The sequence below is a fragment of the Mustela putorius genome, unplaced genomic scaffold, assembly GCF_011764305.1.
Source record: "Mustela putorius furo isolate JIRA1106 unplaced genomic scaffold, ASM1176430v1.1 tig00000083_pilon_pilon_pilon, whole genome shotgun sequence".
NCBI classification, from domain to species: Eukaryota; Metazoa; Chordata; class Mammalia; order Carnivora; family Mustelidae; genus Mustela; species Mustela putorius.
In genome coordinates, this window is record NW_025421273.1 from 7,683,972 (window position 1) to 7,710,214 (window position 26,243).

The 26,243-nt window shown below is 39.0% G+C and overlaps 1 protein-coding gene across 7 annotated transcripts in view; it reads right to left on the reverse strand.

The window, feature by feature from the left end:
- The window catches only part of MGAT4D (MGAT4 family member D), a 53,298-nt gene that overhangs the window by 20,633 nt on the left and 6,422 nt on the right, over positions 1–26,243 (reverse strand). For all 7 annotated transcript variants that reach the window (XR_006604128.1, XR_006604149.1, XR_006604124.1 and 4 more), the window contains exons 2-7: positions 16,336–16,494; positions 13,575–13,712; positions 10,533–10,666; positions 8,783–8,829; positions 2,248–2,361; positions 529–604 (exon numbers count right to left, since the gene is read on the reverse strand). Coding sequence is in view for 4 of the 7 variants with exons in the window: in XM_045071289.1 (XP_044927224.1) it covers positions 529–604; positions 2,248–2,361; positions 8,783–8,829; positions 10,533–10,666; positions 13,575–13,712; positions 16,336–16,494 (668 nt within the window). In the remaining 3 variants the exon portion in view is untranslated. The remainder of the gene's footprint in view (positions 1–528; positions 605–2,247; positions 2,362–8,782; positions 8,830–10,532; positions 10,667–13,574; positions 13,713–16,335; positions 16,495–26,243) is intronic.

The following is a 26,243-nucleotide window of genomic DNA, read 5'->3' on the forward strand; positions in this document are numbered from 1 at the left end:
TTACAACTACATATTGTCACACATAGTAAGGCGTACACTCACTGCTGGGAAACATAACACTATTATTTAACAATACACCAGAATTCAGGGAACTCAATCTATATATAATTGCTTTATTTCAGAAATACAAAAAGGCACTGTAACGCTGGGTTGAACATACAATGCAAGCCTATGTAGGGTACCAATGGTGAGCATACATACTGTCTGACATACTGCAAGTGCTCAAAATACATGTGGAAAGAGAAACATAAGGAGCATAATTTCTATTTTTTTCCTAATTTGAGAATTTTTTTACAGTTTGCTTCAGGTAACTAAAATTTCCTTTGTTAACTGTAAATCCAGCAAGAAGACTTACATAAAATCAAGTTTAAACTTCCTTTTTGGAACTTAAATATATTAAGTATTTCCTGAATACAAAGTAACGTGGAGGAACATGATGAGGAAGGAAGGAACCAAAAGAGGGAAGGAGAATATAATACTTCCACTTTAAATTACACACACACACACACACACACACCACGGTCTTACCTGTAAATAATACATGGCCTTGGGTTGGGCATATAGCATCAAAAAACAAAAATCCAGTACTTGTTTGATACGCCAACTAAAGACAGCAATAAAGTCTGTTAATATTTGTCATTATTATATAATTTTTATTTATAAGCGCACTTCAGTAATTAAAACAATTTTTTACGCTTTGCTAACATAGAGTACTATCTACAGTAAGTGCAATAATGTTATATTGAAAAGTTGTATTAAAATGTTTCTCATCTTTATTCAGTGGACCTTATCTGCTATCACTACACTAGGAGAAGCATAATCTACCTAATTTATGTTTTGGTTGAATTCTGACCTGTGTAGTAAAGTTAATAGTATCTCTGGTCTTAGGTCTTGTTCAAATAAAAATAAGAAGAAACTCTATTTTAATTTAATACTAAGCTAGGTTTAGGCCACTTCCTGAACACACAAAGAGCAAGACACAATGCAGTTCTGCCCTTCTGAGTTTCATAATCCAGTATGAAAAGACAGAAAAGTAATAAAATCAGAACGATTAGGTAAGTGCTCTATAGCGACATTGGCAATGATGATGTAAAGTAAGATGGGACGGTGGATCGGGAGGCCAGGCATTCAGTGGGAGGGTCAGTATTGCCAAGACATGAAACGCACGAGAAAGCGGTGTCACCTTAGATCCAGAGCACCGAGAGAGGATGGAAAAGCTGCTGATGGGAAGAGACAAGATCAGGAAGGAAACTTTGGACCTGATCTCTTACGAAAAAGGTATTCTGGCTACACATGGAGAATGAACTGGAAGAGAGGCCAGGCTAGGCTAGATCATGGATGGCCTGACGTAAGTCCAAGGCAGAGGAATGGAGACAAGGGGGATAAGCAGAGAGAGATTGTTTAAAATAAATAAATAAATAAGAAATGATGATGGAGACACAAAAAGCAGAAGGAAAAACAGGAGCTACAATGTCTCCCAGCTTTATGACTCTAAGAACTGACTACTGAATTCAAAGCAAAGGAAAATCCCTAAGAGATTTCCAGATTCTGACATACCATTTATTACCATTAAAAAAAAACAGAGCTAATAAGTTTTATGGGATCAAACTTTTTCTGAATTCTGACATTTCTTTTACTCTAGTAATTTTGAGGAACCAAAACATTACACTTCTTATAATATCTATGACATTTATAATCAAACAATAGTGATCCTTTTTTCAAAATTATTTCATAAATATTAAATTTTAGTCTTACAATGACTTTTCCAAATATATATTGTAGATTTTATATGCACAAGGGGAAGCAGAGGAAGGTAAGAAGACAAAGTCTAAACTATCTGTCTAGGATGACCTATGGCAAACAAAAAAACTGGAACTAGAATGTACCCGTAATAATTTATAACCCCAGGCTTTCCCCCTTCCTTACACCCTTGCTAATTATTGGCTGAAAACGCAAACACAGAAATTAAGTGGTGTGCTGGTGGTAAATGTTTTAACAACTGATTCTTCAGGGAGTAGGGTGAGGGTGAACCACGGTTTGTGCTTTGCCCATCTCCGTGGTGTAAATGCTCCTACCATGGCTGATTTCATGCTACCGACTTGACGCTGCTGGACACAGACTGGGAAGAGCTTCACAGTCAGCTCTTGCAAGCTAATGGGAGCTGGCTGTGGTTTGAGATGGGGTCTATTGGATGCCTGTTCCCACATTATTACATCTGATGGGGTTATTTAAGGTAGTACGTCATACTTCTCTGATCTTCCGGAGTCCTCAGTTGACTGCTTGACGTGGAATATGTTTGGATAAAAAAAGGCAGGTATTGAAATGATTTCTAATGATCCAGACCTTAGTTGCCTTTTGAATCTGTAAACAGAAGTAATTGGAAGCTTGCAACTTAATATTTGATTTACCAAAATAACAGATATTTTTAAAAAGAATGTCTTTGTGCATATCCACATAACATTTTTATTTGAATTATTTCACATGTTAATACATGATATCCACATTTTGAAACTAATACTCTTTAGTCTATTTCTTTTACAAATTAGTAAGCAACCTAACAAAGTTTAAAAATACAGTATAAAATTAATTTCCTTTTGTAAAAATTATAGGCACTTTGAAATTTTGCAAGTTTACAATCAGGTACGTACTCTAAAAGATTCAAAATAATGGAACTAACGAGTTAGCATAGAACATTAGATGACTTTTTAAAGTGCATAGTTTTGAGTTTAGTAAACATCCTATTGAATAACCTCATGGCTGCTTAATGAGTGTGACTTGCCCACAAGTCACTGGATGACTATGTATGCTTTTCAGAATCTTTAAAGTTAATATTTATAGACCAACAAGGATATTATTAAAATGCATGAAATATTGCTCACAAAACCTGTAATACACATCTTGTACCATCAAGGTAAAGGACAGGACACACCAGGTAGAGCATTAAATGGTTTTCCTTTAGACATAGATATATGACTTTAAATGAGATTTAAATTTAGGCATTACATTATTTATTGAAATGCTAAAGTCTCAAGAAAATGTTTGTTTTATGCTAATAGGTGAAAAAGCAAGATGGGGTTTTATATGCACAATCTCTATTATGTGCAAAATAAGTAGTCTTCACTTTGCACAGTTCTATTATGCATGAATCTGTTACCATGTGTCAGTTAAATAACAGCCCTCCCTCAACAACACCAGTTGAATTTGAGTTTTCACACTGGGTTAACCGTGAATAATTCCATAAAGTACGAACTTGCTTCTGACTCTTCAGTCCACAAATCACTACATAAATTGCATATCATCACCTCACCATCTCACTGCTCCTTTCAGAATCTGTGGGTGCCCGATCACTGCTACTCTGTTGTTCAGTTTACTTATAGACAGCAAAACATGTGGACTTGTTGCCTCCTTGTGCCATTGGAGTGTGGACAATTGTATTCCTTTCATTTGCATTTTAAATGGTTTCCAGATATTTCCTAATAGGTATGTATCATGAGCATGGGATAGCAGCAGCAACCTCCAGCAGTGCTAGAGAGAATGTGAGACCCAGAAAAGGGTCTCTACCAATTTTGCATCCTTCACTTAACACACTTTGAGCAAGTCATTTACTTTCTCTAACCTTCAGTTTCTTCATCTGTAAAACTGGGATAGCAATACATATCCAGGTAAGGAAAGAATTCTTCTACAGACATAGATTCTTCCCAGGCTCTATGTATCAATGGAAGAGTTATTGTTTGCTTACTTATTTATTTTTTTAGGTGAGAGTGTAAATGGGTGAGTACAGGGGATGAAAGGCTTACTGGCTCTTCTGATTTTATGGTATATCAAATAGAAAGGTTTTTTATTTTTTAAAAGATTTTATTTATTCATTAATTTGTCAGAGAGAGAGAGAGCGAGCACACAAGAAGGGAAAGCAGTAGGCAGAAGGAGAAGCAGAACCCCCTGCTGAGCAGGGAGCCCAATGTGGGACTCAATCCCAGGACCCTGGGATCATGACCCGAGCTGAAGGCAGTTGCTTAACCGACTGAGCCACCCAGGCATCCCCGAAAACTTTTTTAAAAATCCATTTTAGTATGTTCCTTGAGGAGTAGAAAATATTGGTGTGGAAGAAAAGAATGAGGATTTCTATTTGGTTTGGGGTAAAAATCACTAACATAATAGCTACATTTTTAAAAGTTAAATTGCGTAACTTTTTATAGCAATTTAGAATAGCAGAGGCAAGTGAAAATAACATTAAGTTGCAGTATATACAATCACAAAAAGTTTGGATTATAGATGCTTGTAAGTAGATTTTATCCTCCAGAAAATTTCAGGCAAAGTACCAAGGCAACAGAAGTCAAGTTACAAATAATTTCTTTTTTTTTTTTTTAAGATTTTATTTATTTATTTGACAGACAGAGACCACAAGTAGGCAGAGAGGCAGGCAGAGTGAGAGGGGAGGAAGCAGGCTCCCTGTGGAGCAGAGAGCCCGATACGGGGCTTGATCCCAGGATCCTGGGATCATGACCCAAGCTGAAGGCAGAGGCTTTAACCCACGGAGCCAAATGATTTCTATCTTGATGGTATAATTTCCCATTACTAATAAAGAGAAATATTCCAGGCTCAGTTTTACTCAGTCTGTTTTAAACAAGACCTTTGAAATCCTGTGTGGGGACACCTTTCTAGGATTCTTTAAATCTTTTCTAGTTTATTAGGGTATGGATAGCATCAAAAGTTCTTGAGATAATGATACCAGAATTGCTAGCTGCCAGTGACTAGGGAAAATGGTATAACTATACATTGTTGCCATTATAAATGAATGATTCTACCTTGTGATTATAAAAAAGTGGAAACTTTATAGCTATATAGTTTTATATAAAGTAATAGTTAATATACAGTTTCATATAATGCTATATATAACCTTAGTTGGGTCCTTTAACAATTACAGTCTCAAATTTAAGACCAATAAAATACAGAGCAATCTTTCATTAACCCCAACGAACAGACCTAGCAAAGAGTTTTGGCTAAATTAAATATATAAAAATTTACATATAGAAATGAAAAGCTATGAGTTTACATTAACTTAGATACAATCTCACTTAAAATTGCATATTCTATAAGATCTATTTTTAAATTATAGTTGTATTCTATTCTCACAAACAATAAAATAATTTTATTCCAACTCTTTATCCTGTATTGACATTAACATTCTCATCATCACGAGAATCTCTTTTTGAATCATCTGACATCGTTCTCTGGCACACATGATCATTAAGTCTAACTAAAATTCTAGTTAGTGACATTGACTGTAAATTTTATAGCAAAACATAAGTGTTTTTATACACCAAGTAGTATTTTTATTTGTGATCTCCACAAGTAACCACGTACTGTAATTTTTTTAGTCATCTTCAAAGGATTTCAAAACATATCCCTAGAAATTGTTTGCAAACCCCTGCTTTCTTTGTAATGAATTCTGTGAAGACTCCCTAATAAGGACACCAAACTAGCATAGATTTAAGTCATTTCAGGCTAATGTGTCTTCTTCAAACGGTGGTTTATTATGCAGAATAAAGCAACCAAGAGAGGCTATCCTGGAATATGAGAACATTTTAAGGATTCAAGTATGAGACAACTTTTTTCCCTGGGGAATCTTTTTTGGGTAAAATTAGACATACAAGGGTGTTTTAGTTAATCTCTACCAGTTCTATCTCCCTTCACACACATCATCTACTTCAAGGCTTCACTACCATCCTCAAGGTCAAGTTCACTGCCAATAAATCACCCATTCTCAACATACTATCTTTCTTTCACAGAGAAAAGAAAATCCTTTAAGGAGGGAATGCTTTCATTTCACCCTCCTTTCTCAAACTATTTTTTCCTACTCCTTCACCTGTTCCTATCTTTTTCCCCTAAACCTCCTGCCATGTGTACCCTGCATCCAACTCCCCCCTCCCCAACCCCCATAGACTTTATTCATCAGCTTCCTCCCATCCATGAGCAATGAGTGCAGGTATAAAGCCACTCCTGGGGCTCCCATCTCCAGACCCACCCCGCCAATCACAAGTTTTCCGTTAGGCTGCTGTGCTTCAACATCTCTCCCCATCAGTCCAGCTTGCTAAGAATAGCCTCATTCAATTCTTTACATCTTTAAATTTTATTATGAAAATTAACACACACAGACACAAAAGTGGTATTATAATGAATCCCTGATCACTTGATTTCAATAACCATTACTTTTGTTTAATCACACTTATTTCATCCATTCAGCACCCTTTTTCTTGTTGAAGTATTTTAAAACAAATCCTAGATAATCAGTTCTCACCCTTTAAATCTTCAGTGTCAAAATCAAAAAAGCACATTTATTTACACAACCAGAAGCCATTATCACACCTTACAAGGCTAAGAATTTTAATATCACATAATATTCAGTTGATATTCAAATAAGCCCAGCATCCTAACAAGTAACTAATGGATGAAGACAGGGGGTGGGGAGGGGGTGCTCCAGGGAGTATCAAGGTCCTCTCATTATAACCAGCTATTTCTTCCTTCTTTTTAAAACTTATTACCCACACCAGTCATTTCAATTCTTCTCTTTTTCTCTCATCTTTGTTTTTTCACAGAACTGGGTCAACTGTCCTATAGAATGTGGTTACCACGGATTGCTTCCTCTGTTCACTGTGCATACTCTACACTGGCTTTCAGATTACACTAAAGGTTGTTCTGTCTTAAATATATGATTTCACTCGTATGTGGAATTTAAGAACAAAGAAGACGAATATAGGGAAAGGGAAGGAAAAATAAAATAAGAGGAAAACAGAAAGGGAGACAAACCATAAGAGACTCCTAGTCAGAGGAAACAAACAGATTTGCTGGAGGGGAGGAGGGGGATGGAGTAACTGGGTGATGGGCATTAAGGAAGGCACGTGATGGACTGAGCACAGGGTGATCGATGCAACTGATGGGTCACGAAATTCTACCTCTGAAACAGAAAAAAAAAAGAAGAAGAAGGCTGTTCTGTCTTGTGTGTTGTGTTACATTGTATTTTGGAGGGCAGGGGGCAATAACCTGCTCTAGTTATTTCACAGCCGATTTCATTTGCTACACAACAGAAGCCACAGCATGTCTGAATGCCTTAGCGGCAGTGATGCTGAGACTGGTCAGAGGTTCAGGGGAGGGCATCCGAGCCCTTCCTGCCAGCTGCGCGTCTGGCCTCAGCCCCATTCTCACACTCCGCTCTGCTGGGACTGCAGGGCCGGGGCCTCCGCAGGCCACAAACCCAGCCCCCCTGCTTGCCAGCTTCCAGGCAGGTTCTGCAGATGGCAGGCAGTATCAAGAGATCAGAAGGCAGTAAAAGAGGAGGTTTTGCTTCCTACTCTGGGGTTGGGGGAAGTCTGCAGCAGCAGCAGGAGGAGGTCGTGGACTGGGTACAGTGCCCAGCTCCGGCAGCAGGCCAGCGCTGCCATCCGGGCATTTTCCACAGCGCAGGAGCAGGGGCGGCCCAGCATTTGCTGGGGGGTTGGAGCGGGGGGGTGGGCTATAACCCCAGCACCCTTTATGCTTCTCCCACTTCCTTTCTTCTCTTTTGTTCTCTCAGCCCCTGTCAACACTTTCTTGACCAATTCTCTGTGCTGAATTCCCTCTATCTGAATGACCAAAGGTTTCCTGTTTGGAGGCTGGCTGGCACACCTTCCTGGTAAAGAGCCCCGTCTACATGTCCCTTAAGGACATGCCTGAACCAGTTGTTTCGAAATGGTGATTTTCTAATTCCATTCATTCTGCAGTTATTAGCTAGATTTTTTTTTTTTTTTTTTTTTTTTTGACGAAAACAACTTTGCTCCCCTCCAACCCCCCGAACTATCTGGTAAGGAAACAAAACGAAACATCTTGCTGGCGAAGCCAAACTTATCGGATGGCCAGATTCTGCTTGAAGACCACGTTTGCGACCCTGGTCTGTAGCATGAAGTGCATCATGCTCAGGCCTTTACCCAAGCTCTTCTCAATCTTATCTCCGCCCGCCTGAGCTCCCACTGATACTCCTTCCTTAATCCCAAACACCCACACTCCACCATACACTTCCACTTCCACAAATCTAGCGTGCTCCTTTTTGGCCTTTCTGCCTCCTCAAGCAATTCTATTTGCCAAGCATTCACTTTCCCCTTTTATCTGCTTTAACAGAATCTACTTACAGCTTTAGACTCAGCCTCAATTACTACTTTCTTTCTATCTTGCAGGTAGAGTGGAAGGCTTCTCCGTCTAGGTGTTCTCATGCTGCCCTCTTCATGCCAGTACCAAACACCAGCTTCCTGGCTGTGATTTGTTCTTTACCAATTGTATCAGCCACTTGAACATAAAGATCTGAAAGGCTGCGTCCATTCCACAGCCTCTTGCTTGATAAATAGCTTCATGTTGGTTCATCATGTGCTCGCCCCTCCCAGGCTGCATCCGGCAGGAGATTGTAAGCAGAAGTGGAGAATGTGACTTCATACAGTAAGGAACACGAGAGTGCTTAAAAAATAATCTAGTAGCTTTCTCTCAGAGGAGGTAGATTTCATGGAGAATAGATATAGTGATGATAAGACGCACAAGCTGGGTTATTACACAGACAACCTACAAAACTGGGGAAAGTTATAAGCTATACTTTGTCACAGCTTAGAACGACCCGTAGTTCCAAGTAGTTCTTTCAATACAGTTACGCTCATCAGAATGAATATGATCACTAACGCAATAATATAATTGGGCAGAAAAAATAAAACAGAAAAATGAAAGAACAGCTATTTTCAAATTTATCAAACTACAAACTACTTACCTTTTTGTAATCATGTCAACAACAGATTTTAAATAATCTTCATTTCCCTAAAAATGAGAAAAATATTTCACTGAAATTAAGCACGCCTCATAGTTTTGCCACTATATGGTTGCTACACATTAGTTTAGTTTAGGCATGGAATGGCATTGCTTCCTAAGAATTTTTTGTTTTTTCACTGTCTATAAAAGAATTTAAAATACCCACGTGTCTTAAAGACCCAATTTGAATACTGAAAATATTTCATTCTTCCTTTTGTCACAGTACAAAATATCACTACACATTATTTACACTTAAAAATTAGTATGCAGGGCGCCTGGGTGGCTCAGTGGGTTAAAGCCTCTGCCTTTGGCTCAGGTCATGATCCCAGGATCCTGGGATCGAGCCCCACATCGGGCTCTCTGCTCGGCAGGAAGCCTGCTTCCTCCTCTCTCTCTCTCTGCCTGCCTCTCTGCCTTCTTGTGATCTCTGTCTGTCAAATAAATAAATAAAATCTTTAAAAAATAATAATAATAAAATTAAAAATTAAAAATTAAAAAAAAATTAGTATGCAAAAACCTATGTATCTAAAACAGTTTTGTCCTAAAAATGGGATGGCTTATTTCTAAGAACTGCTCTTTTTGAAAATGTCTTCATTTGGGGCGCCTGGGTGGCTCAGTGGGTTAAGCCGCTGCCTTTGGCTCAGGTCATGATCTCAGGGTGCTGGGATCGAGTCCCGCATCGGGCTCTCTGCTCAGCGGGGAGCCTGCTTCCCTCTCTCTCTCTCTGCCTGCCTCTCCATCTACTTGTGATTTCTCTCTGTCAAATAAATAAATAAATAAAATCTTTAAAAAAAAAAAAAAGAAAAGAAAATGTCTTCATTTTATGAGTATTATAGGATAATAAATGTACATCAAAATTATACCACAGTATGGGGCACTTGGGTGGCTCAGTGGGTTAAGCCTCTATCTTCGGCTCAGGTCATGATCTCAGGGTCCTGGGATCGAGCCCCGCATCGGACTCTCTGCTCAGTGGGGAGCCTGCTCTCTCTGCCTACTTGTGATCTCTCTCTCTCTGTCAAATAAATAAAATCTATATTAAAAAAAAAAAAACTATACCACAGTTTTCCAGATGGTATTACTTAGCTAGATCCCCAAATTTTCTTTCATCAACAAACCTTGCATGCCTACTCTCTTTTATAGAATTCTGTGCTAGATTAGATGAAAGATTCATTTGTAAATAGCTTTTGGTAGTACATTCTCAGATTTTTTTTTTTTAACAAAGTGATTAGCATTACACAATATTGCCTCAGGACCCCAAGCATCCCTAATATAAAATTCTGTAAAATTTTGAATAACATTTCTATTATCAAATCTGAGTACTCTGAACTATATATAGTCAAATAAATAAAAAAATATATAATATAAATAAACAAATGATTATAAATAAATATAATAAAATAAATAATAAATATAAATATAATAAACAAAAATAAATTTTAAAAATAGTCAAATAAAACATAGCTTATTTTAAAATATCCATCATGATGCAGATACCTCTGACAGTACTTAAAGTTCTTAAGATAGCCATAAATTGAATCACCAGCTATTTGCTACACTGAAATATTTTATATATTTTATTTATTTATTTATTTTATTTGACAGAGAGAGATCACAAGAAAAAAACCTAAAACGATACAGCAATTACCAGGGAGGAAGGGTATTTGGAGACCATAGACTTGGCACGAGGATAACTACTTATCTTTCATACATACATCTGCAACAGAGACGATCACCACGGAGTCCTTCTCTTCCGAAGGAGTCATCCTGGAGACAACGGAATTCAGTGTTTGCTTCAGGTAACTCTGATTTCCTCTGTTAACAGTGGAAATACCCAGTGCAAAAGAGACTGTAGACAGAGGAGTGTGGAATCATCATTTCAAACCATAGAGAAAAACACAATTTATCATTAATAGCTATGCTTATTACTGAATTTGGGTTAGTTGTATGGTCATAAGTAATGTCCAAAACTAAGTTATAAAAATTACCCAAACTGCCATTAATTTTTATCACAAAGTTCATTTTCTGCCTGAACAAATGCCAATTATCTGTGGACTGTTAGCTGTGGATTAGCTGTGGATTATCACTTATATAAAGTTAGTGCTTTTTTGATTCCTGTTGAGAAATCTTTGTTTATCTTCAGGTCATAAAGGTCATTCAGAAGGTCATAAAGATATTCTCCTGAATATGAATATCTTCTCAATGGTTTGTATGCAGGAGGATGAGGGCCATATCTGGTAGAAGCTGGTTACTTGAGGACATGGGAGGACTGCACAAAGAAGTTGTCAGTTAAGCTGAAAAGTCATACAGGGGAAAGGACTTCCGTGACAAGTTAATTGCGGTCGGTAGGAGGTGGTGGGTTCACTGCAGGCAGCGATCACCTTGTGCTAATCACTTGGCTTATTCATAGGGCCTCTAAGTGTTTTGGGGTTGCTGGAAAGGAGGGGAAGTAGCAGAAACTGATTTGAAAGATACAGTCTATTGTGCAAGGAGCTAGCTTCACCCTATATAATCTGAGGATCCACTAAAGGATTTTAAGCAAGGGCTGAGCATGACATTATGCATTTTAGTACGTAGCTCTGAAGAGGGTATGAAGAATGGATTGACTTTAGTCAGTTTACAAGTCTATTTCAATACACTGCACAAGAAATGAAAGCTCAGAAAGAACAGCTATAGTGGGTAGAGAGCAGAAATTACTGGAGATATACTCAGAATATAGAATAAATAAGACTGGTCACAGATTCCCCTGTAGGCCTTGCTACAGGCTTCAGTGCGTTTACAAACGTTTTATGTGCTATGATCTTTTAGTTACCAGGGGAAAAAAATCTCCTTTTAAATTACCTCTGGTATTGAAGATTTATAGGCAAACTGATCCTCCCAAGAACCTATGAAAATCCACCAAAGGGGCCTCAAAAGGAAGATCAATATATACAGCATAGATGGAAATCAGGAAATAGATGGGAATCAGAAAATTATCCAGGATTTAACACAATTTTGCTAACTAGGTTACCTCAACATCCCATAACCCCTAAACGAATTCTGCTGTTCTTCCCAATTACAAACATCTCTCCCTCCTTCTTTCACCTTCTGGAACGAGCTTCTGCTTATCTTGGCTGATGTTTATTTAAGGCTATGTTTATTCTTGGTATCTCATATCTTATAGTGTTCTTGGTACCTTGTATTTTATCGTGTCTGTGTACTGGGGTTTTTTCCCTATGTCTTTCCTCTCCTCCTCCTGTTACTTATAGCATTGGGGTAGCACACACTTTCTCATATAGTCACACACATGTATGCATGTCTATGCACACACACACGCCACATCCCCCAAGAGGGAATCTGATGCAGTTAAAGACTCAAATGTGATCCCAGGAAGCACCTTAATATCTCTAAACCTCAATTTTCTTAGGTGTAAAATAGAGATAATCATAGGTCTTACTGTAGTGGGTCGTGAGGGTCAAATGAGACAATAAGAGAAAACAAAACAAAACAAAAAGCAAGCAAGCAAGCACAGTAAGTCCGTCTATGGAACACAGGGAGAATTCAGATGCTAAAGGACACACAGGCACCCCCATCCCAGCACAGCAGGCTTGGCAGAGGCATGTGCTATGGAACAACACTGCTTATTCCCTAGGAACCACATAGACCAGATGGAGGTCAGGAAGCTGCTTCGGTAAAGCACCGGACAGTAAATACCTTTGGCTCTCAGGCCATACAGTCTTTGTCACAACTACTCCATTCTGCCACGGCAGCGTGAAGAACAGCCACAGACAAGTAAGATGAATACTGACGAGACTCCAACCAGATCTTACTGTCAAGTAGCAGGTTTGGCCGGTGGGATGCAATATGCAGCCGCTGGCCTAGAGTGACTGGCCCATTAGAATAAACAAGGTCTGTGGGACTCGCACTAAAATCCCTACTTCTAACTTAAATGCTTTGTCTCTTCTTCAATACCTGTTGAAGTTAAATTCATGCTTTAAGGATCAGCTCAAACATCACCTCTTCTGTAAAGTTTCTGCTGACCTTGGTCACCAGAAAGATGGGGAAATAGGACGATAACTAGATAAGAATGAACTGATCAAAACCAAGGGAGACAAGAATTGCCTGGTACTTAGCAGATGCTTAATATAAGTCAAATGTATATGTGACTTACAATGACCTATTTTCAAAACATCCTATTCAATCTGAATTTGAATTCAAGTCTAAATATCTGTTGAACTATTTTTTTGTGTGCCAGGTCATATACTGATTGCTAGCAGTCCAAATTAATGCCACATAGGCTGGTGGCCTATATATCAGAGCATTATATTAATGGATTACATTTTAAAACTTAAAAGCAAGCACAATAATAATTAGAGAAGCGTTCAAAAAAAGCTTAAGGGGCACCTGCCTGGCTCAGTTGGTAAGAATCCTGATCTCAGGATTCTTAGTTCAAGTCCCACATTGGGCATGGAGCCTATTTTTAAAATTAAATAAGCAGGGACACCCAGATGGCTCAGTTGGTTGAGTGACTGCCTTCATCTTAGGTCATGGTTCAAGCTCCACATGGACCTCCCCATCAGGCTCCCTGCTCAGCAAGGGGTCTGCTTCTCCCTCTGCCCTTCCCCCTCTCATGCTCTCTCTCATTCTCTCTCTCAAATAAATAAATAAAATCTTTAAAAAAATTAAATAAACAAAAAACAAACAACAACAAAACTTAAAAGCATGTCCTCAAAGATCAAAATATCTTTATTTTCTCTTCTAATTCTAAGTTTGCTTACCACCTGTTTTCTCTTTGCCAATGATTACATCAGGATAAATTCTGCCTGCTTTCCTTAAATGAGGAAAAAAGAACTTTAGGATTTCAAATGTATTAGATGCTGTTTCACTCTTACCCAAGGTCTTCATTTTCTTCTCAACTGAAAGAAAGAAAAAATAGAGTTTCTAAGTACATGACCATAGAGATTTTTCTCTGGTAGTACAAATTCTCATAATGAGATAAACAGATTTAATATTCAGTATATAAGAGACATACAATTAAATGTGAATTATTAAAATCATGGCTACAAAATATAGTTCAAATATTATTGATTCACATTCATTTAAAAAGAATTGATTCACATTCATCTAAGTCTAGCACTATAAGCTACATAACCAGAGACTAACAGAGCTGTCAGTTCTGAGTGAAGTGTAACTGAAACATGCTATAATTGATCTGACCTGCTACTTTAATATCACATTACAATTTATATCCTTAAATGTTGCTTTGTAGCTTAACATTTAATGATTCTTATACAATTCATTTGAATATACATCTACAATTTTGAGAAAGAAGAACAAAATTAGAAGACTCACACCCTATTTAATTCGTAATACATAGTATTACTGATTATATATTAGTATGTATTAACAATAATACATAATACATATAAAATAAGTGATACTACATTTAAAAAGATACATAGAATGATGGAACAGAATAGAAAATCCAGAAACAGATCTACATAAATATCATCAACTGATTTTGGAAAAGGTGCAAAGGCAATTCAATGCAGAAAGGATAGCCCTTTTGACAAATGGTGCTAGAATACTTGGACATTCATATGAAAAAGACTGAATCTTGATCAGTACTTCACACCATTTATAAAAATCAATTCAAAAGTTTCATAGATCCAAATTTAAAATCTGAAAGTATAAAATTTAAAAACACATAAAAGAAGATCTTCCTTTTTTTTTTTTTTTTTTTTTTTTTTGACAGACAGAGATCACAAGTAGGCAGAGACAGGCAGAGAGAGAGGAGGAAGCAGGTTCCCTGCTGAGCAGAGAGCCCAATGTGGGGCTCAATCCCAGGACCCTGGGATCATGACCTGAGCCGAAGGCAGCGGCTTAACCCACTGAGCCACCCAGGCACCACAGGAATTTTTTTTTTTAATTTTTTTTAAATTTTTATTTATTTATCCGATAGACAGAGAGAGATCACAAGTAGGCAGAGAGGCAGGCAGAGAGAGAGGGGGAAGCAGGCTCCCCGCTGAGCAGAGAGCCCAATGTGGGGCTTAATCCCAGGACCCTGAGATCATGACCTGAGCTGAAGGCAGAGGCTTAAACCACTGAGCCACCCAGGCGCCCCAGAAATTTTTTTTTAAGAAAAAAAATTTTTTTTAATTTTTTATTTTTTATAAACATATATTTTTATCCCCAGGGGTACAGGTCTGTGAATCACCAGGTTTACACACTTCACAGCACTCACCAAAGCACATACCCTCCCCAATGTCCATAATCCCATCCCCTTCTCCCAACCCCCCTCCCACCAGCAACCCTCAGTTTGTTTTGTGAGATTAAGAGTCACTTATGGTTTGTCTCCCTCCCAATTCCATCTTGTTTCATTGATTCAAGAAAAAAAATTTTTTTTAAACATATTCTTTTTTTTTTTTTAAGATTTTTATTTATTTATTTGACAGAGAGAGATCACAAGCAGGCAGAGAGAGAGGAGGAAGCAGGCTCCCTGCTGAGCAGAGAGCCCGATGCGGGCCTCGATCCCAGGACCCTGAGATCATGACCTGAGCCGAAGGCAGCGGCTTAACCCACTGAGCCACCCAGGCGCCCACAAGAAAAAAATTTTTAAAGAAAATTCTCTTCACAAAAAAACCTGTATATGAATGTTTACAGCAACATGCAATTGTCAAAAAAATGAAAACCACCTAACTGTCCTTTAGTTGGTAAAAGGATAAATAAACTGTATCCACTGTACATCCATGTAATCATAGTTTACTCAGCAATATAAAGGCAACAAAAATTTGGTCCCATAATAACTTCGATGAATCTTTGCTAAGTGAAAGAAGTCAGTCTCCAAGGATTGCACACTGTATGATTCCATTCGTATGGCATTCTGGGAAAGGGAAAACTCTAAGAACAGAGAACAGATTAGTGGTTGCAAGGGATTAAGAGTGAGGACTACCTGACTACAAAAGGGGAAACAGAGGCAGGACTTTTATCCTGGAGAAATGGGAGCCACTGCAGGATGATACACAGGACAGTGAACCTTCCCTTTGGTTACAGTGGAAATAAGTGGGGACAATTCTGGGGAAAGAGAAAAAACAGAGAAGTATGTTAGCAGTCATTCAGATGAGGCATGAAGGAGGCTTGACTAGCAGAGATGGTGACAGGAAAATGTGCACAGATTTGTGAGATACTCAGGACTGTGAACTGACTGAAATGGGCATATGTGAGAGGAGGCGGGAGGGGCAGGAGTCAAAGGGACACTCAGGGTTCGGGCCCATCTAGTGCATGGGTCATGGTGGTGGTGCAAGTCACACAGAAAACACAGGAAGACCATTTCTGAGCTAGAGAGGAGAGGAAGTATATCAGTGTTATATCTCTTACCTGATTTTTGTATGTCTCACAATAAAAGAACAAGTACTAATTTAGTTATATTTGTTGGGGAGAAGTGTCCTAAAATCAGAAAGCACAAAATCTTAATTCCCAAACACAAAACACAAAACCAACAAACAAAACACCACACGTAAAAACAAAAGCAACACAAACCTAAGTTTATGGGCATATTTTTTCTCTGTGTCATTTCATACTTCATTTTACTCAAGGCTTTGATCAGCTCTTGGCGATTTCTTTCAGTTTTGTTTTTTAAACGTAGCATTTTTTCCTTAAACTCCAAAATATGGTTTCTACAATTAATTAATTGATTACCTGTAAAGAAAACATATGTGTATATATTTATATACATAGCAACGATATCATACCATTTTCTATAATATATAACAAAAAAACAAGATATACACTTCAATATAACTGTAACACTATATTTGTGTGTACATATACATGTACATAGTTTATAGATAAATTTGTATACACGATACACATAAGAAGAGACTAGAGAAGAGTGAGATTTAAAATAGTACTATCTGGAAGATGGAATTATTATAAATGGTTTTTCCTTTATTACTTTCTGCTTTTTTATATTTTCCAAATTTTCCATTTTGTGCACATGCTAGATTTGTAATTAGAGAGAAAAACCAATTGAGACCAAAAATTCACTTTTAAGAATTTACTTCAAGAACAAAACCAAAAATATATACCCAGATTTGGCTCTAAGGATGTCTAACATAGGCAGCGGCATTACTAATCACTATAAGAAAATCAGAAACAGCATAACTGCCCAACAATGGATATATTCTAAATAAATTAAAGAATATCCTTTTAAAAGTTACAGAGGCTCTCGTTTTAAATCAAGTGTAATTGAATCCCAGTTTCATCACTTAATACTTGTGTGACCTTGGACAAACTATTTTATGTTTGTTAGCCTCTGTTCCTTCATGTATACATGGACATATAAAAATTTCTGTCCCAGAGTTGGGAAGAAGTGATACAGTAATGCACATAAGCCATGTGGCAAAGCACACACACACACACACACACAAAACACTTGACAAATGTCTGATAAGTATTATTTATCAAAGGGCTACTTTTTATTCATTTGCCAATGTAATACCATACAGCTATGAAAATCAGCTTAGGGAAGAATATTTAATGTTGCAAAAAATTGTTTTTTAAAAACAAAACTATGTATAAAATCATCTCTTTCTGGTAAAACAATATACATACAGAGTAAAAAAGAGTAAGCATACAAGCTTATATTTTGTTAATATATAATCTTTAGTTTGTTGGATCACTTTTTATTTCCTATTTTTACAGAATTCTTTTGTTGTAGAATGTTACATTGCTTCTATAATCAGAAAAAAATTAACAGATTAAAATAATTCTGCACCTTTTATTTGCCAAGTACTCTGTGCCAAGGGAAGTACAACAATAAAGATACAGCAGTCTTGCCTTCCAGAAGTTTATAGGGTAATTGGTAGAACTAACTTAACTGGTAATTTAAATCATTGTGATATTTCAGATGTTACAGATTTCCTTCTCCTTGGGTTTTAACTCATTAGGAATACATAGATAACACCAGACCCAAACAGAAGCTGTCAGTTTTATCTGGGGCTGTCTGACAATGACTATATTGCCAAGCACAGTGAGATGTCCTATTTCCCTGCCCAAGTTAACTCACTTCCAGCCCACTACTGAAAGAGCAAGTGGACCACAGCGAGGCTATAGCCACAAAAGGGATGACTTGCCACATGTGCTTACTATTTTGGAGGAAAACGTGGAGAGAGCTGGCCCTTCCTGGAGGGAGTCCATAAGAACTTTTATGAGCGAAAGAGCCCGGAGATGGCCTGAGTTGTCTTTTCAAGGAAACCATTCTGCCTTCCTGTCAGTGTGGCCCACGGAAGTCAGGTCTGACCCATCTCACCATTCAGAGGACTCTCTTCCCTTCTGAAAGAAAGTCCAAGTGGGCACTTGAAAATGGCCCTTCTAGGAGAACAAAATGAAAGATGTCCCCGTGAAGGAAATATGGGCACGATAAAACAAGGCCGCTAGCCCTGACTTCTAGTGATAATCGTGTATCCAGAGGATGGGATCCAGACAGCTTGGGAGGGGAGAGCAGGAGGTCAGAAGAGGAATGTGGAGAATGTGCTGCCTGAGGGGAGAACTCTGGGAATGGGGGTTGGGAGGAGTGTGAGTTCAAAAGTCAAGGGAAGCAAGGACAGGTGTTCTCTTTGGAGCACTGCTGAGGGAAAGGCAAGGAGGTTTTCAAAAACATGGCGCTACACACCCAGAAGTTCTTCATTATTTTAGGGCCAACAGGGGAAATTCAGAAGTTAAAAGAGAAATCTGGTTCTGCTGATCTTTTTGATAAGCTAGTTAAAGAGCCTGAACACTCCCCTACACACCAGTGTTTCTTAAACCTATTTTCTAAAAAAACCCTCTAATTGTGGTAAATTTGAATAAAAGGGATGCGGGTGGAGGTGTAACCTGAAATAGCCCACCACAGTCATGAAATTTCTCTGACGTTTCTTCAAAATATGTACAAATTTTGCAGCCCACTCTACAGTACATATTTGTTGTTGTTGTTGTTGTTGTTTTGGTTTTAGGTTCATTTACTTATTTTTTAATTGATGTTTGGTTGACATATTAGTTTACGGTGTGCCAATGAGTTGATATTTGCACATGTTATGAAACAATCACCACAATAAGCTAGTTAAGATGCAGTTTTTTTTTTATTCAATTTTTTTTCAGTGTTCCAAGATTCATTGTTTATACATGGTGTTTATACACCACACCCAGTGCTCCATAATACCCACCACCAGGCTCACACAACACCCCACCCACCTCCCCTCCAAAACGCTCAGTTTCTTTCTCAGAGTCCACAGTCTTTCATGGTTTGTCTCTCCCTCCAATTTCCCCCAACTCACTTCTCTCCATCTCCCGATGTCCTCCATGTTATGTTATGTGTTACTTATGCTCCACAAGTAAGTGAAACCATATGATAATTGACTTTCTCTGCTTGACTTACTTCACTCAGCATAATCTCTTCCAGTCCCGTCAGTGTTGATACAAAAGTTGGGTATTCATCCTTTCTGATGGGAAGCATTGTATATATGGACCATTTCTTTATCCATTTGTCTATTGAAGGGCATCATGGTTCTTTCCAGTTTGATGACTGTGCCCACTGCTGCTATGAACACTGGAGTACAGATGGCCCTTCTTTTCACTACATCAGTATCTTTGGAGTAAATATCCAGTAGTGCAAAGGCAGGTCATAGGGTAGCTCTATTTTTAATTTCTTAAGGAATCTCCACACTGTTTTCCAAAGTGGCCGCACCAACTTGCATTCCCACCAACAGCGTAGGAGGGTTCCCCTTTCTCCACATCCTCTCCAACACATGTTGTTTACTGTCTTGTTGATTCTGGCCATTCTAACTGGTGTAAGGTGGTATCTCAACATGGTTTTGATTTGAATCTCCCTGAGGACTAATGATGATGAACATTTTTTCATGTTAGCCATTTGCATGTCTTCTCTGGAGAAGTGTCTGTTCGTGTCTTCTGCCCATTTTTTGACGTGATTATTTGTGTTTTGGGTGTTGAATTTGAGTAGTTCTTTATAGATCTTGGGTATTAGCCCTTTGTCTGTAGTGTCATTTGTGAATATCTTCTCCCAGTCCGTGGGTTGCCTCTTTGTTAACTGTTTCCTTTGTTTCCAAGTTTTGATCTTGATGAAGTCCCAAAAGTTTATTTTCACTTTTGTTTCCTTTGCCTTTAGAGACATGTCTTGAAAGAAATTGCCTTGCCCGATGTCGAAGAGGTTACTGCCCATGTTCTCCTCCAGGATTTTGATAGATTCCTGCCTCACGTTGAGGTCTTTCATCCATTTCAAGTTTATCTTTGTGTATGGTGTAAGAGAACAGTCGAGTTTCATTCTTCTACACATAGCTGTCCAATTTTTCCAGCACCATTTATTGAAGAGACTGTCTTTTCTCTACTGTACATTTTTTCCTGCTTTGTTGGAGATTACTTGACCATAGAGTTGCAGGTCCATATCTGGGCTCTCTACTCTGTTCCAGAGAATGAAAAGGGGAGAGATCACAACTAACACCAAGGAAACAGAAATAATCATCAGAAATTTTTATCAATAGTTATATGCCAATAAGTTATGCAACCTAGACAAAATGGATGCAATCCCGGAAACCTATAAACTTCCAAAACTGAATCAGGAAGAAAATGACAACCTGAATAAACCAATATCTAGTAACGAGACTAAAGCGGTGATCAAAAACCTCCCAAGAAACAAGAGCCCAGGACCTGACAGATTCCCTGGAGAATTCTACCAAACATTCAAAGAAGAAATAATACCTATTCTCCTGACGCTGTTTCAAAAAAATAGAAACAGGGGGTGCCTGGGTGGCTCAGTGGATTAAGCCTCTGCCTTCAGCTCAGGTCATGATCCCAGAGTTCTGGGATCAAGCCCTGCATTGGGCTTTCTGCTCAGCAGGGAGCCTGCTTCCTCCCACCTCTCTGCCTGCCTCTCTGCCTACTTGTGATTTCTGTCAAATAAACAAATAAAATCTTAAAAAAAAAAAAAATAGAAACAGAAGGTAAACTTCCAGACTTTTTCTATGAAGCCAGCATTACCCTAATCCCCAAACCAGACCCCACCGAAAAGGAGAATTTCAGACCAATATCCCTGATGAATATTGATGCCAAGCTTCTCCACAAGATCCGAGCTAACAGGATCCAACAGTACATTAAAAAGATTATCCACCATGACCATGGGATTTATCCCTGGGATTCAAGGGTGGCTCAACATTTACAAATCAATCAAGGTGATAGAACAAATCAATAAGAGAAGAGAGAAGAACCACATGGTCCTCTCAATTGATGTAGAAAAAGGATTTGACAAGATACAGCAACTGTTCCTGGTTAAAACCCTTCAAAGTATAGGAATAGAGGGAACATTCCTCAACTTCATAAAATCTACCCACAGCAAATATCATCCTTAATGGGGAAAAGCTGACAGCCTTCCATTTGAGATCAGGAACACGACAAGGATGTTCACTCTCTCCACTGTTGTTCGATATAGTACTAGAAGTCTTAGCAACAGCAATCAGACAACAAAAAGAAATAAAAGGTATTCAAATTGGCAAAGAAGAAGTCAAACTCTCTCTCTTCACAGGTGACATGATACTTTATATGGAAAACCCAAAAGACTCCACCCCCAAACTACTAGAACTCATACAGCAATTCAGTAATGTGGCAGGATACAAAATAATGTACAGAAATCAGTCGCTTTCTCATAAACTAACAATGAAAACATAGAAAGGGAAATAAGAGAATCAATTCCATTTGATATAGTACCAAGATACCTGGGACTAAACCTAACCGAAGAGGTAAAGGATCTGTACTTGAGGAACTACAGAACGCTCATGAAAGAAACTGAAGAAGACACAAAAAGATGGAAGACCATTCCATGCTCATGGATCGGAAGAATAAACATTGTTAAAATGTCTATACTGCCTTCAGCAATCTATACTTTCAATGCCATCCCGATCAAAATTCCACTGACATTTTTCAAAGAGCTGGAACAAACAATCCTAAAATTTGTATGGAACTGGAAGGGCCCCTTATTGCTAAGGAAATGTTGAAAAAGAAAAACAAAACTGGGGGCATATCATGTTGCCTGATTTCAAGCTTTACTACAAAGCTGTGATCACCAAGACAGCATGGTACTGACACAAAAAAAGAGGTAGTTGTTTTAATATAAAGATAACGAAGTCATGTTCTCCCTCCTCCCAACTTTTTTTTCAGGTGACTTTATGTATCTTGGAACAGCACTACTGGCTATCATGGGAACAGGTATTTCAATGGAGAAACGTAGCTGAAGACTATTAGGTACAACATATGTTTCAGGAAGATCATTCTGCTGCCCATACAGAAGATTGTTTCCAAAAGGCAAAACTAAAGCCAGGGAAATCACCTGTCAGGAACCTAAAGTGATAGTAGTTTCATGCGAAAGAAGATAAAAGAATAAACCAGGGCAGAAAGGATTAGGAAATAGGGGAAAATATGAAAAATATCCAAGAGCTTTTATTGAAAAGACTTTGAACTGACTTAGAGGGGATTAGAATCCCTGCTAGGTTTCCAACATGACTACAGACTTCTGCAGTCTGAGTTGGGAAAACAGGAAAATGAGCAGTGATGATGCTTATGAGACATCTACATATGTGGCAAACAGTTGGCTATGTGACTTTGAAGTTCAAGGGAGATATTAGGGCTGGTGTTACAGATTTGAGAGCAAGAGTGAGATTCACTTATAAAATGGAGCAGGAAAATGTAGTGATAAAAACTGTCCAGGGGTGCCTGGGTGGCTCAGTGGGTTAAAAACTGTCCCAGTCTCATCTCCTGCTGTGTCCTTCCTCCCTGCCTTGGTTCACACTGCCTGGGGCAGAGGGTTCAGAGTTTGAAATCCAGGAGGGTGCCTAAATGTCTGGTTTCCGGAGGGGTCTTGAATCCCTGGCCAGGGGCAGACTTGGCCCCTCTTAACAGCACTATACATCCATCTTGCTGGTTCCATTCAGCTTTCACACAGACCAGCTTGGAACACACGTGTGTCTTGCCTGAGCTACCTTACGAAGATAAGAAGCAACTAATAAACTGTAATATCCTGATATTTCTCTTCCAAACCTCAATAGATCATCCACCCCAGGATACAACAGAGGAAAGTAAACCTGCTGTTTCGCTGCTCTCTAACAAGACGCTCTGTCTCTCCCGCTTGGGCTGGAGGGGACTCCACCTCTCCAGTCCTCACCCAGTGGCATGCTCCACTTGTAGGATCTGTCACAACACCTCTCCATCTCCAGCTCTGTGTCACTGAATCTTTCAAATGCAACAATTTCGTTATGATATGGAGTATCCTGCCAATAGGGACTCCTCATCCATGGGGTACACGCACAAACAAGTAGATTTGGGTTTTATGCATAGTTGGGCTTGCTGAAACAGGGCAGTGGAGGTTTAGGGAAAGACCCAAATAGCTGGTTAACCATTATAGAGAATCCTATCATTATGAAGTCTGCTGGCAGTCTTCCACAGTAAGCATTGTGCCCCATCCCTGTAGAAGTTCCTAGCCTGTTATGATACAGCCAGCAGAACTCAAGGCCCTACATCTCCAGTCTTCAATAGCGAGTGGGTGGTGGCTCCAGATCTGTGGTTTCCTCCCTCAACCCCCCTCCAGGGAAAAGCCAGACAAGAGTGAATGACAAGAGTGACAAGGCACTGCTGGATCCAAGCCACAATTTAATCTGTACATAAATCACTCAGTAAGAAAAGATGAAGGACTTGCTGCTCTGAACTCATTTTTTCTCAGCAGCCTCTTGAAGGCCTCCTACTCTGGGCCCCAGAATTGGTCCAGCTGGAGCAATGACAGTTTGGTCTCCAGAACTTGTATGTGTACTGGTTGGCAGTTTGTGTTGGTCATCGCTGTCCCACAGAGCAATACTAAGAATTCTGCAGGTTCTCTACAGATGGAAAGATCTGACTATAGCAGAGATATCACCATTTGGTCAAGAATAAAAGCAATTTTCTGTTCCTTCCTGAAACACTGTGACAGAGTATTCAGAATTCATTAACAATTCCAAGCAGAGCCTGAGTTTTTCTTTGGGAAAGGATGCTCTTCTCAGGGACTTCTACATCTCACCAGCCAGAACAGTTGCCTGGCCACACAATTCATTCCCTCATTCAACAAAGACTTATTAAACTAAATATTGCTACTTGTCCCGGGGATACGACAATGCACAAAACAGTTAGAACTCCTGATCCCCTTGGAACTTACATCCTACTGATTGGAAAAAAAGAAGAAATAAGTGAATTACATACTCACTAATAAGTGAAATATATTTGAAGATGGTAAGTACCCAAAAAATACAAAGTGGGGGGAAAAGAGTGTTGATGGTTGGGGGAGGTTTTAATTGTGAACAGGGTGATCCAAGAAAGCTTTTCTAAGAAGATAACATGTGAGCACAGACAAGAACAAAGCAAACGAAGGACTGCAGGTAACTCTGGTACAGAGAGAAGAGCATGTGCAAAAGTCCTGAGGCAGGAGGGTGCCCATTATCTCCAGAAACAGCATGGAGACCAGTGTGGCTGAAGCAAAATGAATGACAGGGAGAACAGAAGGTGATGAAATTATGAGGCCACCTTTGTATAAGTACTGTAGCTTTGACTTTAAGCAAAATGGGAAACCAACGTAAGTCTGTAAGCACAGTATCCCATAATCTGACTTACCAGAACAGGATCCTTCTATCTCCTGTGTGAAAAACAGAGTTGGGGAAACTAAGACTGAAGAAAGGGGGTCAGGAAAGAGATGTCTGTGGCTTAGAAAAGATTGTGGGTGGGACAGTGGGTAAGGAATGGTTTAATTCTGGATATATTTTGAAGATAAAAAAGATAGGATTTGCGGACATCAAATGTGGGATATGAAAAAAAAGGAGGCAATGATATTCTGAGCAACTAGAAGAAAAGAGTACCATTTACTAAGATGGAGAAGAGGAAGGGAGCAAGTTTTGGTGTGAATATTAGGAGTCAGCTTTGAGACAGTTTTGGCATGTTTATCACACATTTCAGTAGGCAGCTCCATGTGTGGGATTAAGGGGAGAACTGACCTGGCCTGGATAGAGACATTTAGAGAGACCTGCGGTAAGATGCTGGAGATCACTAAGAGAATGAGGATGAGCACAGAAGAGTTGAGGCCCAAGGACGAAATCCTGGGGCACCCCAAGTTATATGTTGAAGAAGTCAGTAACGAAGCTAAGACAGATTAGCTGGTAAGGCAGGAGGGCACTGGGGTGTGTGTCAAGTCTTGGAAACCAAGTGAGAAAAACGTGTCAAGAAGAGGAAAGGCATCAACTGTCAAGTGCTGTCGGACAGGGCAAGGAGGACGAGGACAGGGTGCGGGACACGGGACAGCAGTGTGCAGTCCCCGGGGGCCTTGAAGACAGAGGTTCTGGGGGTCAGCGAAGTGAAAGCCCAGCTGGAGTGGGTTCAGGAGAAAGCAGGACCACAGGGCTTAGAGACGGGGTAGGGGGACCACTCTTTTTTTTTGAGAGTGAAAGTGGGGTCGGGGAGGGGACAGAGGGAGAGAGAGAGAATCCCAAGCAGGCTCCACACCCAGCACAGAGCCCCATGTGGAGCTCAATCTCACAACCCTGAGATCATGACCTGAGCGGAAACCAAGAGTCAGACGCTTAACCCACTGAGCCACCAGATGCCCCAAGCGAATTTTAAACTGAACTGTGCTTTAATCAAATAACTGCCACTATCCCAGATAAATCTTGAATATTCATAAAGTGGATACTGTTTGAAGGTGTCAACAAACTTTAGAAGTAGATATAGTTTAACGAGTATAACCCTATGTTATTGAGGTTCCTCAGGTAACACTCTCTCAGCAAACTGAATCATGAAGTTGATACATCATGGGTGATGCAACATGGCTACACTTCCACAGTGTTCAGTCAGTCCCTCAGGGAGCAATTTGGTAAACATGAAAAGAAAGAGTTTTCTCTAGAGGAAGTAGTATTTGCAGAAACAACCATGCAAAAAAATTAAAGCATGTATTCCCTAGTCTTAGATCTGCTTCTTACCCATTTTTACTTGATTATGCTATTCAATGATATTCTATTTAAAATGTTTACATTACTTTCATAGACACTCAGGTATTTTGTGAGGGTGAAATGTTATAAAACTATTTGCAAAGGCTTGAAATAAACAATAATTTAATGTTTTGAGCCAAGTGTGGTGGAATTGTGAAAACAAACACCAGTCTATGTGTGCAATGGGCCAATATGAATTCCGCCCATAAGCAAGGGGTCAGTTAAGATCCTAATTACTACTGACCTTTGTTTCTCACAGCAAGAGTCCAATGCACTGCTATCCAGTAGAAATAAAATCTAAACCACATTTGTAATTTTAAATTTTCTAGTAACATTTTAAAAAAGTAAAAAAGGATCAAATAATTGAGAAGAATATATTTAATATTTAATTCAATATATCTGAAATAT